Source organism: Xenopus laevis, chromosome 9_10S (genome assembly GCF_017654675.1).
Source record: "Xenopus laevis strain J_2021 chromosome 9_10S, Xenopus_laevis_v10.1, whole genome shotgun sequence".
Taxonomy (NCBI): Eukaryota; Metazoa; Chordata; class Amphibia; order Anura; family Pipidae; genus Xenopus; species Xenopus laevis.
This window is the reverse complement of record NC_054388.1, coordinates 56,356,113-56,373,308: the sequence shown is the minus strand read 5'-3', so window position 1 is coordinate 56,373,308 and position 17,196 is coordinate 56,356,113. Positions and strand designations below refer to the sequence as shown.

General features: G+C 34.2%; 1 protein-coding gene across 1 annotated transcript in view; it reads left to right on the top strand.

Moving 5' to 3' along the window:
* Positions 1 to 17,196, top strand: part of LOC108702259 (low-density lipoprotein receptor-related protein 1B-like) — a 724,128-nt gene that overhangs the window by 589,703 nt on the left and 117,229 nt on the right. The window contains exons 52-54 of the mRNA XM_041578093.1: positions 8,676 to 8,798; positions 9,974 to 10,114; positions 12,701 to 12,888. Of these exons, the coding sequence (XP_041434027.1) occupies positions 8,676 to 8,798; positions 9,974 to 10,114; positions 12,701 to 12,888 (452 nt within the window). The remainder of the gene's footprint in view (positions 1 to 8,675; positions 8,799 to 9,973; positions 10,115 to 12,700; positions 12,889 to 17,196) is intronic.

The following is a 17,196-nucleotide window of genomic DNA, read 5'->3' as shown; positions in this document are numbered from 1 at the left end:
GTAAGATTTACCAATACCTCATCAGGCACCTAAATGGCTAATCTCAAAATAGTTAGTCTACTCCAGTATGTTGGTGTTAAGTGGTGCTATTACTCTTCTAGCCGTACTGATGTCCCTACTATGGCAGTGTTGTCTGGAGAATATTAGCGGAGATAGTGGGGACAGAGGTGCTACTGCTTACTAGTTATGACTACCTCACACCCTTGGGGGGTATACTAAGACAGGATGCTAGTCTTATACATGCCAACCTCATTCAGGGACTGCCAGTTTTCCTAGCTTCATTGAGGAATGTTCACCTCAGGGCCTAGCATTTTATCAGGACCTGGTCCCTAATTCTGGATAGATCACCTATTGCTAAGGAGATTCATACCCCTTTCATACACCAGGGAACCAAGTACTGCTAAACCACTCCTGACAGTGGGGAATAATCCCCTCCTACTGGGTATAGTTTAGTGACTTGGGATCAAATTCTTAAAAAGTAACTTCAAAGAACGTAAGTTGAGGATTCAATATTCTTAGTCCAATCACCTCCGCTTCCATTTAATAAAGCTTAGTATTCCGCAAAAAGGCAAATGTGGTAAAGAGCTTCGATCAATCGCAGACCATTGTTGCAATAGTTGTGCTTTTTATTTAATTACTACATGTTTCGAGCAAAGCTCATTATTAAGTGTAACCAGAAACAAAACACACACAGTAATTTAAACCAAGAGTCCACCCCCAAATTAGTGAAAAAGGAGTAGTGGCCACTGCTAGAGGGTAATTTTACAGCCTATCCACAAATTTGTAAATCAAGTCCATTCATTATAGTAAGCTTCTTCTAAGTGAAATAGTCCATTCCAGTAAATAAAAGGTAACAAAACTTTAGTCCTTTTCCAAAAGATAATCTGTAAAGAAATATCATTTAAAAAACTCACCCTGGTACTGCTTAAAGCCCACCTAGAGCTAAATATGCTTCACAAAAGATATATATAGATATCGGAGTACTGGCTGAAAAAAGGGAACTTTCTTACCCTTCAGTAGTATATTCATAGAAATTTTCAAAAGTAGCCATTTTATATATGGAAGAAGGAATCAGAGGATTAATAACAATGTAAATACAATGTTGTATACAGCATAACATTCATAGAAAACAACTTATGCTCCAATACTCATGCAGGCCTTTAGGATGCAGGCTATAAAAATTTTTTAATCCATTTTGCTTCCTGTTGTAGCAACAACTTTGATATATTGCCACCTCTCTGTGGTCGGTGTATTACCTCCAATACTTGCCACTTCAGTTGTGACTGATTATGTTCCTGGGAGGTAAAGTGTAATCAAACTGATCTGTCAGTTTGAGTTCCTAAAATTACTAATATTGGACTGTACTGTATGTTCTTTTATTCGCTCCTTTACAGGATGTGATGTCTGTCCTATATATAAAAATCAACAGGGACATTTTAACAAATATATCCCCGCCGCAGTTTCACAGGTTGCATAGGAATTCAAGTGCAATTTTTTTACAACTTGTAGGATGATATACTACTTCCCCTTTATTGATGAACAACATATGCAATTGAGACAGGGGAAAGTTCCTTTTTAGGCTGTCTTTGGAATAGGGACTGGGAGCTTTGCTCAAAACATGTAGTGATCAGATAAAAAGCACAAAGATTGCAATAATGTTCTGCATTTGATCCTAGTTTTTTACCACATTTGCAGAATTCTTAAAAAGTGTTGCTAGTCCTACTGGATTTCTGGTCAGTTGACCCGCTTGTTCTAGGTGATCTGAATGTAATTTATAAACAGGCAATGATTTGGTAATTCGATTTTACATTAAGTATTTCCAAAAATGTTATCCAGAAAACTCCACAATATAATCAGATTGACCTGTGAATTCTCTGTAAAGACAGCTATTTGTACTAGACATTAATCAAGACACCATAAATACAGTACATGTTGATGGCAAAAAGACAATGTTTCAATATTTATTTAGGAGGCCCTCTATAGATACTTTGAATGCACACATTAAGGATGTGAAAGAACGCGGAGCTCATCCTCGTGTAAGTAACGTCTCTCTCTGTTCAGTCACTGCTCTCATTGGAATCTGGTACTCCAGTCCGGAGCCGAACATCAAAATTACCCGCTGCCACTGTGAATCACTTGGTGTGTTCAAATAAAAGGTGTATTGATAGTAAAAAAAAGTAGCGACTCCGTTGGATGTTCTTGGTCAGTGCCGAGCTGCGGGTAATTTTTGATGTGCCTCTATAGATACTGCCCAGAAAAGTATCAAGTCAAATGTCTAAATGATTGAATAATGGATTAGCAACCACAATAACAGAAATCTGTGTCTTGTTCGCTCAATTAAATGGCTTTATCATACTCATTTAATGTAGTAGCCATTGAACAGTTACAACAGCAATTCAGTTACAGTGTAAATGAAGATCACAGGGTTAGTGTAGCCTTTCCTTTGCCTTTTCTTGGAAGCTAGTGTTTATCGTTGCATTCATCTATATTCACAAGGGCACAAAGGGTACAAAATCTATCCCCTTAAAGTGCCTTGCACCTTGCCCATTTACATTGTAATCTTATTTGAAGTTAAGTTTTTATAGTAGTATTGTGTAGCAGATGTGGCAAAACTGGCATGACTCGCACATACTGTGCATATGCAGAAGGATGCAGTCCAGGAATAAAGAGGTTCAAATAAATATTGTCCCAAGGGGTTTTCTTGTAACTTGCCTAATTGTAACAAACACTTGTATAGTTGTATAGTTATTGGGAAAATGAACACTAATTTGATAATTTGAATAAACAAGAGAATATGCAGGTATGTGTCAGAAAGACTGCCAGTATGGGGTACAATAATATGACTAGCATCTTTAGCATGCTATAATCATATAATACAACTAATACCCTTATACTATTTAATATTCAGAAAGCCTGGACTATAAGGGCTTGCTGACCTAGTACAGATTGTTGAACAAACTCTTTTGTGTACTTACTGTTGAAGTAATGCTGGATTATGTGGTTCCGTTGGCAAAGATGCTAGGCAGGCTATATACTGAATATACTGTGAGAAATGTATCAATTTAGCAGTTAAACAGAAATTATATTAATTTTTGTTTTATCATCACGTGAATGAAAGCAAGAAATGCATAGTTAAGAATTATATAAATGAATCAGGCTCTGGAAGCTTTTCAAATATGTAATGCGCATTTTAAATTGCACACAGGTGTGTTGGTTATTAAAGCAATATAAGGGAAATAGATTTCATGACTAGTGATGTTAAGTGCTAGCCTTGTGTAAGGAACCTCTTCTTATTCTGTTTTTGATACAGGTTACTAAATAATCCAGGACCTGTGTTTATCCAGAAAAGGGACCTTTCCATAATTTTTATCTCCATACTTACTCCATAACTGTACTAAAAATTTAACTAAAAATGTATTTAAACATTTATAAACCCAATAGAATTGTCTTGCCTCTAAAAAGGATTAATTACATCCTAGTTTTAATTAAGTCAATGTATTATTACAGATAAAAATAAAATACATTTAAAACATCTGAATTATTTGTTTAAATTGTCTAAGGGAGAGTGCCTTCCTGTAATGTGGAGCATTCTGGATAATGGGTTTCTGAAAAACTGTTCCTATACCTCTATTGATCAGCCTACTTAACTTCACAAAATAGAAGTGAGATCTGATTAATTGGGCAAATGCACTGGTGTCGTTTAGTGTGTATATTTATGCATGTATATATAAATGACTGTGTGTTTGTGAGCAAAATGCCTGCTTTTTACTGAAGGAACCCACAAATTATCAACTAATTGACCCAGCGTGCTCTGTAAATTGATTTAATGTCACAGTAATCCAACCCTTCATGTAGACACAAAAAAGGTTTATCTGCCCTGGTGCCCATAAGATGTTCTTTAGTGTAAGAAGGCAGTCTACTCTGGCTGCTCCCTGTCTTACAAATGCTGAAAGCTTTGCTCTGTTGTCAGTGTTCAGCAGTGCATTAGACAGATAAAGTGTACAGGAACTCTGTGATAGGCTCTTTCAATGCACCTACAAGATGATCATAACAAGCTTGTATATCTGAACTGTCAAGCGTACCACCAAAGACTATCAGGCAGCAAGAGCTGTTCAGTGCTCTCAGCCAGCACTAACCTATGAGCTCTTCGGCATTTCCACAGCACATGCTAAGAAGAAAAGAGCAACCAGCAACATGTTCACTGTTTGGTTTGTGGCAAAGCAACCCCTTTGCATTGTGCATTGTGTTTTGCTGCATTTTACACAAGCCTCTTAGCACCTCCAGTGTTACAGTATAGGTATGCCCAGCCATACTGAAACTGCACAAGCATGCTCAATGCTCATTTATGAATACACTCACAAGTGCTTGTGCTTTAAATTAGACACAATATTGAGCACATATTGATGGAATTCTTTTAAAGGAACAGTTCAGTGTAAAAATAAAAACTGGGCAAATAGATAGGCGGTTCAAAATAAGAGATGTCTCTAATATAGTTATGTAGTTAGTATAATAGTTAGTTAGCCAAAAAGGCTGAAGTGAGAGGATGATTTATAGAACAGAACATCCCTTTCTGCATTTCAGCTCTCTAACACTGAGTTAGTCAATTACTTTAAGAGGGGCCACATGGGACATAACCGTTCAGTGAGTTTGCAATTAATCCTTAGCTTGCAGGTCAGATTCAAAAGCCAACAGTTATGACCCATGAGGCCCTCCCTCAAGTCATTTATTGGTTACTGCCTGGTAACCAAGAGAGCTGCAAAGCAGGAAGTAGTGTTCTGTTATGTTAGACATCCAGTCACTCCAGCTTTTATACATTACATTTTTGGCTAACTAACTATATTAGAAACATTTTTTTATTTTGCATGGGCTATCTATTTACCCAGTTTTTTTTTTACACTGAGCAATTCCTTTAAGGTACTTGCATCTAAACATGGTCCTGCCAAGTCCCCAACCTCCTCCTCTGATGAATGGTGTTAATTGCACTTACTGATGTTTTGGAACCATGACGCTATCACCACCCTGGACAGCAAGTTGCATTTATAAAAACTCCAAATGTACCCACTGGACGCAAACTGCTTGATTTGATCCTCAGCCTGCAAGATTTTCCTCCTGACTTAATTTCTGAATTCTTAGGGATGAGGAATGCCATCACTTTGTGCTCTGGTGCTCTATATGGGACAGGGGATGATCTTCTGGGAGATTATCAGAAAAGGTCAATAAGTGAGAAAAGTAGGTATATAATAAAACAAATGGTAATAAAATATACGATTGTGCTTCAAATCCATAATAATGCTTCACAAAATCTAGGAGTCTTATATTTTATGGCTCCAATTTATTCTCAGAAGAATGTTCAGTATCAAACAAGATTGCTATTATGTGCTGTGTTAAAGTATCCTTGTGCTGTATGCCTTCCACTATACCCAAGGTTTTTCACAAAGGTCTCTGCATGATTCATACAGAAGATAATGTTCCTATCCTGTGCTTTACTGTGAGGGGTATATATCACTACACTTCATATATCTGCAGTGCATATGACATTGTGTTTCCTACCAGGAGGTAACTGAGCTGTAGGTGTGAAATGTCTGTTTTTATTGGAACAACATAAATATCCTATAAGAAAAAAATGACAAGTGTGGGAAGGCTACATTTGACATCTTCATTAAGTGAACATATTTTGCAATCAGAAGAATAAGCGGATCACTACTTTGCAGATCAGTCAGAATGGCTATGATGAATACCAATGGACACACAGAATGGACTTTACTGAAACATGAACCCAAAGTGTTGAAGCTTGGAAAAAATGATTGATATGCTTGGTAACACATCTGAGCAAACGAAATGTTCTTAAGAAAATACTAAATGGGAATATCTATGGTTAATTATTTGATTCCAACAATTTTGTCCATAATATTATTTTCATTTATTACAATTTAATTATATTTTTCTAGCTTTCCTTTCTGAACAAGTGACCAATGAAGGCTTTGAAAGTTATAGTCGGTATCAGATAGAATCCCACGGTGACTGCATTTTTAATTCTGAAGATATTTAGTGTATTTACCATGATGCAGGGCAGAACAGAATTTCTACTTTCCCTGGGTTTGAGACTAGCTCTTTGACAATGTAACAGGATGCTCTGTTTCAAAGATTGCTGGTACTTCAATCACAACACAGGATAGAATTGCTTATTCCAATAGGTTTGGGGGTTATAGTGTTATAAAGGAATCTTGATTTTTCAGCCATAAATGTCAGGGCCTGCCTGGTCTAGAATTAGAGACATTAAGGATAATTTATGACTGCTAAGTGCACTTTTGTTTGTGTAAGTTTGCTGCAGGTGCTGGGCTACTTGCACTTTTACATAATTGGGCTTGCATCCTTGCTTTCACATGGAGACTTATTTATTCAAGCTTGTATTTTTAGGTTGGATTTTTGAAACCAAGACTAAACTCACTAACTCTAAAACCACAATTGTCATTGAATTTATTAAAAGTTCCCATTATCTGAAAAAAATACAAATACCTTAAAAACTCTAGTGAAAACTATAAAAATTTAAAAAACTCTAACATTCTGATTCTTGTTTAAAAATAGTCCAGCAGGAGCAGCACACCTCTCATTGACTTCTATAGCTCCTCAGAAAACTTTTACTTGCCAAATTTAGAGGTATTGTGGTTTTAATACATAATAAATCTCGAATATTTAGCGCTTTTTAGACATATATTTTTTGAGATTCATGGAAGAAAATTCAGTTGTTAGTAAATGGACCCTTAAATGTGTCATCAGTTCTACAGCTCTGACAAATTCTGGCAATAAAGCACATTTTTTAAAAAAAATCCAGATCCATTATATTAACAGCATGCTTAAATAGCTATAGTTACATATATGAGTAACATCGTTTTTACTATATATTATACAAAGGCAAACACAAGGATTATATTTTGAAAATCGGATCACCTTCCTGCAAAAATTATATATTAGCTCAATACTATGTTGAGCCTGTAAGCTGTTAAAACTAATTTAGACAAATAAATCATTGTAAGAACTATATTATTCCCTCTGAAATAGATTAGAGGTGACCTTGATTAAATGTATATTGCCTGTAGCCACTTCATTTGTGCATTTGGTGGGAAGGATTAAAGGAAAATGAGCACTAAACTACAATTTATTTGTCAGAATGAACTTGTTTAACATTTGAAGACAGAGACTACAATCTCTTATTCCCTAGATAGAAATCAAAGTAAATGAGCATTGTTCCTGCATTTAAATAAAATGAATGGGTTAAAGGATGACAACATAGAAATAGGAAAAAGCTGTTTTTAAGAGAAAACATAAAAATCCAATTACTATGGACACTGATTCAATCAAGCTGTATACCAATCTGAAACAAATGAAAGCATTCAGTCAACTAAGGAATAGTAGTAAAGAAAGTGGGACAAGGACAAACCATACTAGCAAGGGAACACTTGCATTAGAAAACATGGAGGTAAATGAGCAACTGAAAAGTGTAATAGGATAGACAACATAGGAAGATGGTTTGAGAGTGTAACGATTTTTTACTAGAATGAAAAAATGTTTAAGGTAACAGAAATATAGGAAACAAAAACTCTATACTGCCAACTTCCACCAAAACTCATATACAAAAAAATGGATGAAGGCAACAAAAAATTATAGACCAAATAATAACTTATTAAAGAATTTTAAATGTGTTACTTAGAAGAGTAGCACAACATACAGCAAAATGCTATAGTTCTGTCTGCTATTGATTTTTAGGATATGTAAGGTCTTTAAACAGCACATGGCATCATACGTAAATGTATAAAATTAATCATATCGACTTAGGTTCAAAATGCATATTAACCCAAAGTAAATACACAAGCTTCTAAGGAGGGGAGCGGTAAATCGATGTTATTATCAATATGGTGGACAACGGTGCATGAATCAAATTTTTTTGGGGCCAACAATGACATTCAATCCAAGTGAAATAGATTTTTCCGAAACCATAATATCTTGTTTTAATAAGTGTTTTTCTATGTGTAGAAGAAGTCTCCATATAACATCATTTTTTAATAGACCTGGGTATGAAAACCACAATCATTAAAGGAATTGTTCAGTGTAAAAATATAAACTGCAAAATAAAAAATGTTTCTAATATAGTTAGTTAGCCAAAAATGTAATGTATAAAGGCTGGAGTGACTGGATGTGTAACATAATAGCCAGAACACTACTTCCTGTTTTTCAGCTCTCTTGGTTTACACTGACTGGTTACCCTGGTTACCAGGCAGTAACCAATCAGAGACTTGAGGGGATGCCACATGGGTCACATCTGTTGCTTTTGAATCTGAGCTGAATTCTGAGGATCAGTTGCAAACTCACTGAACAGATATGTACCATGTGGCCCCCCTTCAAGTCGCTGACTAGCTCAGAGTTAGAGAGCTGAAAAGCAGGAAGTAGTGTTATTTTATTAACTTTTTGGCTAACTAACTATATTAGGAATATGTTTTATTTTGCACAGCCTATCTATTTACACAGTTTTTATTTTCACACTGAACTGTTCCTTTAATGTTTTACATATTGACAGAGGATCTTAAATGTTTTTAAATGCTTTCAATTGGTTTCAAACTTTCCAAAAGTCAAAATATAAATATGATTTGGACTTTATTTTTATTCTTATAAATTTCCAGTTCCTGTAACAACTTGTGATGAAAATGCCTTTATGTGCAACAACAAGGTCTGCATTCCAAAGCAGTTTATGTGTGATCTTGATGATGATTGCGGTGATGGCTCTGATGAATATTTAGAATGCGGTAAGTCATGTTTGTATATAATTGTGTACAATTGTGTATATGCAGATGGAGCAGGCTTTGATTGCTCCAAAGAAATGAGAAAACCATATCCCATAATTCGGTCCCAAATATCCCTATAGATTTCTATTGAGTCTTCATAAGGTAAACCAAAAGATTAGTTTTTCTCCTGAAATTACATCTTACCCTATATTTACTAATGATGCAACTAGTTGCAGAGGTACACCAGTCTTAAATTTAATGGGCTTTTATTGGAGAGAACATCAGTTTCAACTTTGCTGATTTATTTGATTTTTGGAGTATGTGCCTGTTTGCACATAATTCTGGTTCCAATTGTGCTTTCTGATTGTATTTGATTGTATTCGATTGAATTATCTTCTGTTTCTTTTGAATTTCCTGGAGCCATGCTTTTGCCACCAAAGTTAACTGGCCACAGTAAAATAGCAAACAATACCAACCACTGTACTCAATTGGCTCTTGATGAGTGCCAATAGACAGTCTCTCATTTTTGATGTCACACACCAACCATTTGACCAATACAGTGGATATGCACAGTTTGGCATCCAAATGCATTCCCAAATAACTCTTATTATAGATTGATCATTGTGTCCAAATTATCCCCATCCAACCTCCCACTCAAAAATATAGTACCATTGTACTCATGCAAAAACAACATCTTGAGCATTAAATTTCTTGCAGTGAAATCTGTAAATGTACAGTTTAGATAGGCTTACACTTAATTATTCAAATAATTATTTATTTACTGTATTTTTTTCACAGCAGTGCAATTTACCCTTATCTTAATCATTTTTTTTAAAAATGTTTGATCTCTATTTATACTTTTTAAGGCTCTGTTAATTAAAAAAATATAAATCTGTTTTAAGGGATTTTATGGTTTTAAGTAAACCCTTGATTTTGAAGAAGGAAAAGCATAAAATTGCAGTTCTGGTCTAATAAGGGAATATGGACAAATCTAATTAGATGGTTTTAAATATTACAGGTAACTGTATTTGCCTTTTTAAGACTTTATCACTGGATAATGGCAAAGTAGGTTTTAAATGAGTTACAGCAAATATTTACAGTAGATACATCTAACATGATATCAGTAGTAAAATGTATACAGGATATAGAATTATTTTCCTTTTGATAAAAGCTCTTTTCACTATATATTTTTTCAGGGTACCGCCAGTGTGGCCCAGAGGAATTTAGCTGTGCAGATGGGAGATGCTTGTTGAATTTTCATTGGCAATGTGATGGAGACTTTGACTGTATGGATCACTCAGATGAAGCTCCATTAAACAAAAATTGTCGGAGTGCAGGTTTAAACCATTATTATTTTACACTCATTTTGCAGGATCAACATTAGGTCATACTGTTTGGAAAATACCTTTCAGTGTACTGATTTTATTATTATTATTATTATTATTATTATTAGAAGTAATAGTAGTAGTAGTAATAATAATACATTTTATTACATTTTATTTATTTACTTAATTTATATGTATTAAATGTATTTATAATACATTTTATTTATTTACTTAATTTATTTTTAATAATTTACTTTGAGAAAATGCTGTATTCAATGCATTTATCTTGCCAACCACATTCACGGAATTAAAAATAATTTTCTTTTATGCTTAAAAGATATGAGGAAATACAACAGTGGCTTGTTAAATAGGGATTTTAAAACATTTTTAAAGGCATGCTAGACCTAAAACATGTATTCACTGGCTTTTGTCAAGAACCAGTGAAATACATATACTAGACAAGGTTTTATATTCAGCTTGCACTGAATTGTGCTGATTTATATTTATTACAGTATTGTATTTTACTAAGGGGCATTTTTGTTAATGTTTGAGTTTGCAAATGACAAATGACCCATAGACTCAATTGGAGAATTGTTGTAATTTTTTGGAGAAGTGAAACAGGTAAGATTAGCCCATCACTGCTTGCAAGCTTTTTTATTAGCCAGTGGGGATGTTTATTATCAACATTCAAGCTATATAATTGTTTGAAGTTTTTAAGCAGTCTAAGTCTAATCTAAATGAATACAATTTTTTGATGCATTTAAGGTTTTTTTCTATGTTTTATGTGAACTAGTTTTTGTGGTTCAAGTTTTCCACAAATAAACTAGTGACCAAGATTTTCAAGAAATGGATTTTGAGGTTTTTTTTTTTTAAAAAAAAATGTAAATTAGAATCTTAAAAAATCTGCATACATTTAGTGGCAAATTTACTTAAGGTCAAATATCGAGGGTTAATGAACCCTCGATATTCGACTGTTGAAGTTAAATCCTTCGACTTCGAATATCGAAGTCGAAGGATTTAGCGTTATTCGTTCGATCAAACAATTAATTCCTTTGAGGATTTTAATCCATCGATAGAACGATTTTTGTTCGACCAAAAAAAGCTACCAAAGCCTATGGGGACCTTCCCCATAGGCTAACAATGACTTCGGTAGCTTTTAGGTGGCGAACTAGGGGGTCGAAGTTTTTTCTTAAAGAGACAGTACTTCGACTATCGAATGGTCGAATAGTCAAACGATTTTTAGTTCGAATCGAACTAAAATCGAAGTCGAAGGTCGAAGTAGCCCATTCGATGGTCGAAGTAGCCAAAAAAAACATTCGAAGTTTTTTTATTCATTCCTTCACTCAAGCTAATGATATATATTCATTAATATTTAAAGATGTTGCCATCATTCTGTTTTCTGACTGCTATCACAAAGTTGGATATTCATGTTTTCTCTTCCAGCAGGAAGAAACTTGGTTTCAGTTTTTCGACCTGTGTTACTTTTTCAACCTTGATAACTGTTCTACTCTGCTGATCTCTGTCAAGTTAACAAATCCTTAGTTCCTTGCCACACTAAAGAAGTGTATGCAGTGTAAAAATCTTGGCTTTAATAGAACTGAATATTTATATACTGAATGCATAGATTGGGGGCACATTTACTGAAGTCGAAGGATTTAACTTTGATGGTCGAATGTCGAGGGTTAATTAACAATCGATATTCGACCAATAGTAAAGGTGCCCCTTAAGGTTTTTTTTAATTTTTAAGCAGTTTTTTTTAAAAATTTGAGTAATTGCCGATTAAGCACATATTTAAGAATTTCAAGTATTCAGGTTTATATAAAAAAAAATGATTTCTGATTAAAAAAATCCTCCTACCGCTTAAAACGGTCACATATTTGCATTTTTTATTAAATCCAAAATGGGGTGAATATCATGAAGCATGAATCAATCTCGATGGCAACTGGATTGTTTTTATATGTTTTTAGCAGCCTTAAGCCACATTGCTCCACATTAAAGAAAATGCTATAGCCTAAACACCATAGGACAGATTTATCAAGTTGTGAGATTAGAGATCACCACAAAAAACATACCCACTTATTATATTCATTCCTATGGTATTTTTAGAATTGTATTTATCAAATGGTGAACTCTACCTTTTACCCACTGATATATACAATTCTGAAAATACCATTTGATTGACCAGAACAAGTGAGTGAGTTTTTTTCTGGCAGTCTCTTATATCACATTTTGATAAATCTGCCCCCTTATGTAGTGAAATCACATTTGACCCATAATTTTCAAATGAGTCTTTTAAAATGTTGAATTCATTTTGAAAACTTAACAATAGTTTGAATTGTGCAACTACAATACAATACTTCTACATGAACACTGTTAGAGGGTGAATTTTTATTCTTGTGGTTTTTGTACTTAAAAAAATATGTTATTGAATCACATTCAAAATAAAATAAAAATGTTAATAAATTTGCCCCTAAATGTTAAAATTGTGGGCTACTGCAAACATATTATCAATAATAATCACATTGATAATAGTAATGATGATAATTAATTTATTATTAGTATTGTATTCTTTACTTGTGGGATTTTTTTTTTTTTTAGAACAGTCATGCAACAGTTCATCTTTTATGTGCAAAAATGGCAAATGTGTTCCCAAGGGAGCACTGTGTGACACAAGAGATGACTGTGGAGATGGATCTGATGAGAGAGGATGCCACATAAATGAATGCTTAAGTAAAAGAGTCAGTGGTTGTTCCCAAGACTGTCAAGATCTCCCAGTTGGATACAAGGTTAGCAGTCAATATTTATAAGACATTATTTGAGGGACATATATAAATGAATAATTCATGAAATTAATTTGCTTACCATGGAGGCTTTGTCTTTTTCAATGCTTCTTGTACTGTACAAGTGCAGATACAGTGTAACATTAATTCCTGACGAATAGACATTTTGTATTGATGCTGCTATATTCTAGACCTTTGCAATTACTTTAATGAAATAAGAGGATTGCTTGTTTGATTCCTGTAACCACTGTGTAGCAAATTCGATGATTAAAGGTTATTAAAGGTGATATTTTCTCTGCTTGATAAAATAACACTTATTTCCTTTTTGATTCATTTTATGTTCTGGCCTGAAAAGTTTTACTATATATTTTATTTATTGTTAGTTTTATTATATGCTTATGTATAGCTAAAAGCCATTTTATGATTTCTGTCTTACTTGGTGCTGCTCCGTTCATATTCTATGCATGTTTTATGCACTTTCTCTAGTAAGAAATCTGGATACTTTGTTCTATCTTATTTATTTATTCATTTATTTTTAATAATGTTACAGTTAAGAAAAGATTATTTGGATGAAACATTAAAATGTATGAGGCAAGCTCAAGAGGGTAGTATTTTCTGGATATAGAAGATTATCTTAATTTGGGGATGCAAGATGAAGTTTTAGTGAAGAAAACTAAAAGAAGAAGTGGGGGGCAGTTATTAACACAATATAGGTTTTAATATACTATACCTAGTTATTCTCTCTTGAGTTCCATCCAGGGGAACCCCAGTAATTCATGGTCATAGCCTTTTACCTGTAAAAGTATACAGGTCATTACCTTATTGAATACAGGAAACTTGAGTGACAGCATTGTCCAGGAGGTAGGACAGGGGACCAAGATCAAGTTTATATTACAATATGTACAGTTTGTTAAGGAGTACCTACTCCTTAACAAACTGTACATATTGTAATATAAACTTGCAGCAGTTCCTTAAAATCAACAAGCTTTATTCCAGGTTACATTTAAAACCATGACCAGGGACTTCACAAGAATCACACGTCCTGTCCTATGATAATGTGATCACATCAAAATTCAAATTTCGAATTTGAATTTTCAATCCGACCCTTGTTATATATGCCCCATAATATAGTATATACCTGTACACGAGCTGAGCACTAATATGAATTTTCAAAAAATTTATTTTGACTACTCAAAGAAGAATTTCAATGTCATTCAACACTTAAATATTTGTTAACTATTAATAATAAAAAAATTAACTTTAGGGAATCACTATCTGCTGGATTCTCTTGTTCTATCGAAAAAATATCTGTCCCACCATACTGTTCAGGTAATAGGTACTCTCTTAAGGAAATATAAATATTAGAAAAATGGGACTTCAACTTCAACTGACCAATTCACCATTACAATATTAATTTGGATATGGAATTACAAAATATTCTGAGAGTAAAAATAAAAGGCAATATTTATTTGTTTACCACCATGCCATGAACTGGTTAAAAACATTTAAAAACCAAGCAAACAGCGCTGCATAAGGACTGAGGGATCCCTCTCCACTGACAAACATACAATGATAAATTAAAAGTTTGTAAAGTGGAACTGAGCCACTCAAAATAGGTAGCTGATAAAAGCCATCCTGGGTGGCTTAATTGTTTGCAATCAATGAAATGGGTGCACCTGGAACAAGGTCCAATGCTGGATAGTATTGTATCAGTTGTTACAAAGTTGGGAAGAGTTTGCTGGAATAATTATTATTGATCCATAACACTCCGATGAGGTGTGAGCTAATCAGCCCTAGCTGTGTAGCCAAGTCGGTATGGGACTGTTGTATTAGACTGCAGTCTATGAGTCAGAATGACGCTGCATTGGCGTGTAGTAAAATGTATAATCCAAATGCGGGTTACAGTTTCAAGACCCCCTTCACAGCCGAATAGTCACTCTGGCCACAATAAAAGTTGGTGTCCTATTGGACGTAATAACCCAAAGGGGGCTCCGGGTATCACCAATTCCAGCCCCAAACACAGTGAATTTTTACCGACCGTAGCATGCAAACCGATCTGGCTCCAGACTCCTTCCCTCCAATCCAATGCGATCAGTGCATGTACTTGCGCAGGTGCATTCCAGGGTCCCACAGATAACAGTGGAGGACGGGAGCTCAGCTCAGCCGCGCTGTATCTCAACAGCCATTTCGCCACAAAACGTGGCTTTTCTCTTACACTTAACTATTTGTTAACTATTAATAATAAAAAAAATTAACTTTAGGGAATCGCTATCTGCTGGATTCTCTTGTTCTATTGAAAAAATATCTATCCTGCCATACCGTTCAGGTAATAGGTACTCTCTTAAGTACATATATGTTTTTAGTCACTTCATTCTAACACCCATTTTACAAATAATTATAATTATAATAATAATAATAATTAAAAAAGACTCCAGAGCGAGCTTAACTTACTTAACAATTTATTGTAGTTCTCATGCCAGTACCAGTGCACTGCATTTTAGAATGCAGAGAATTTAGTCCCTCTCGTCCCTGTCCACCCCGTAACTTGTTTAGTAATCCATGGTACAGAAGGTGCAGGTTGTAACCTGATGCTAACTTGGATTTTTGATCCAGCACTAATAAAGAACAGCTAGCCTGGGTGCTTAGAAATGATCGCTAAGGGGTGAGCTAATTTTTTTAGTTTCACAAATGTTTCTGTGAAGTGAAGTGGGAGAGTTTCACTCATCAATATTCATAATGTTAAAATTTCAGATTCATATAAAGATTGTCCTTGTGTCAAGCTTCTGTCGAGCTTTCAAAGACAATATATGCAATCAAAATACATTTAAATGTATTTAATATGGTTCTCAATCCCACCTGTAAACAACACTTAAAAACTTATTTATCAGCAGTCAGAGGAATTTTATTTTTCACAATTTATTACCAGTGAATAAGTTTGAGTTGTCAGCAAAATCCCCCTGTATTTATTATTATTTACTAGTAGTGTTCCATCCTCAAAGGAGGTGCTGAATTGCATAGCTTCCCGACAGACTTGCATTGTGATAGATCTCTCTCAGCATGAAAAACGTTTCATGACTTTTTTACTTTGTTCAAAGTTTTTTACTCATATGATACAAAGGGTTTTGACTTATCAAAGCTGGAGAATGCTTTTTTTGTGAAAAGAATCAATGGGGTAGTGGTAAATGCTTTGGTAAGAGAGACAGATGCAGAATTTACATTATTTACTTGAAAATCTTCAGAATATCAGAAATAGTGCTTAGAAAAGCTTTTGAAAAATGCTCCCACTATTTTTACTAATAATTTTTACAAAAAACATAAACATTTCTAATTCTGAAACAATAGCTGCCCAACCATAATGTAGTATAACTAATTATTGACTCTTTATATTTTGTTCTATTTTTAAAATAAGGTACTTACAGTATTTACCTGAAAAAATCTTTCTTACATTTTAAGCCCTTGGTTTTCTACTTTCTAAATAGTGTTCGCCTGATAATGGCATTTATGATAACAACCCCAAAATAATTTTTAAATTTAGCACTCGTCGGCAGGAGTTTTTACAATATTAATTAATGAAAGTACAACATGGAACTACTTCTAAGTTGTTCATACAGTCCGTGCGTGTTTATTCAGGGTAGCAAATATCGGTAGCCTTAAATTTAGGTATAAAGATTTACCACGTAGAAATGAAATTGAGATCATAAACTGTCTATTACAGTCCACCTCAGCATTATCTCACTGCATCAAATAGCTTTAGCTGAAACCAAGTTGTAAACCCGCTACAATGAATCCAAATACTCAGACAAAGTGCATTGCATTTAATCTTCTTTTTGAAAGTGCTTTGTCCCTAAGAACTCCATATAAAGGATTTCTTATTTTCTATTCATATTTTCAAAAATTAAGTTACAAGAAGCTATACTAACATAAATATGTATATGATTTAGATTAATTATCTGTTTTTGATGCTGTTGGCCGTTTTATTTTAATGCAGACTCTTAAATCAAGAAAAGATGACTTCACTAGAGGCTCTAATATGTTAAGCACCCCCTACTGAATTGCTTTTCCCCTGAACTGGGGCTTCATTTAGGAAAAAATGCCTTGACCCAAGGAAACAAAACAAAAGAAAAAGCACCATCCCATCATCTTACTTACATTTTCCAGACATATTTAGCATATAGTTATATTCAAGCATAGTAGTGTAATTGAAATGTTTTATCTAAGTCTGCATTGTGTTGCAATACATTTTCAGTCATTGGGACTCATTTATAAACACTGGGCAAATTTGCGAATGGGCAGTAACCAGTAGTACCCATCAGT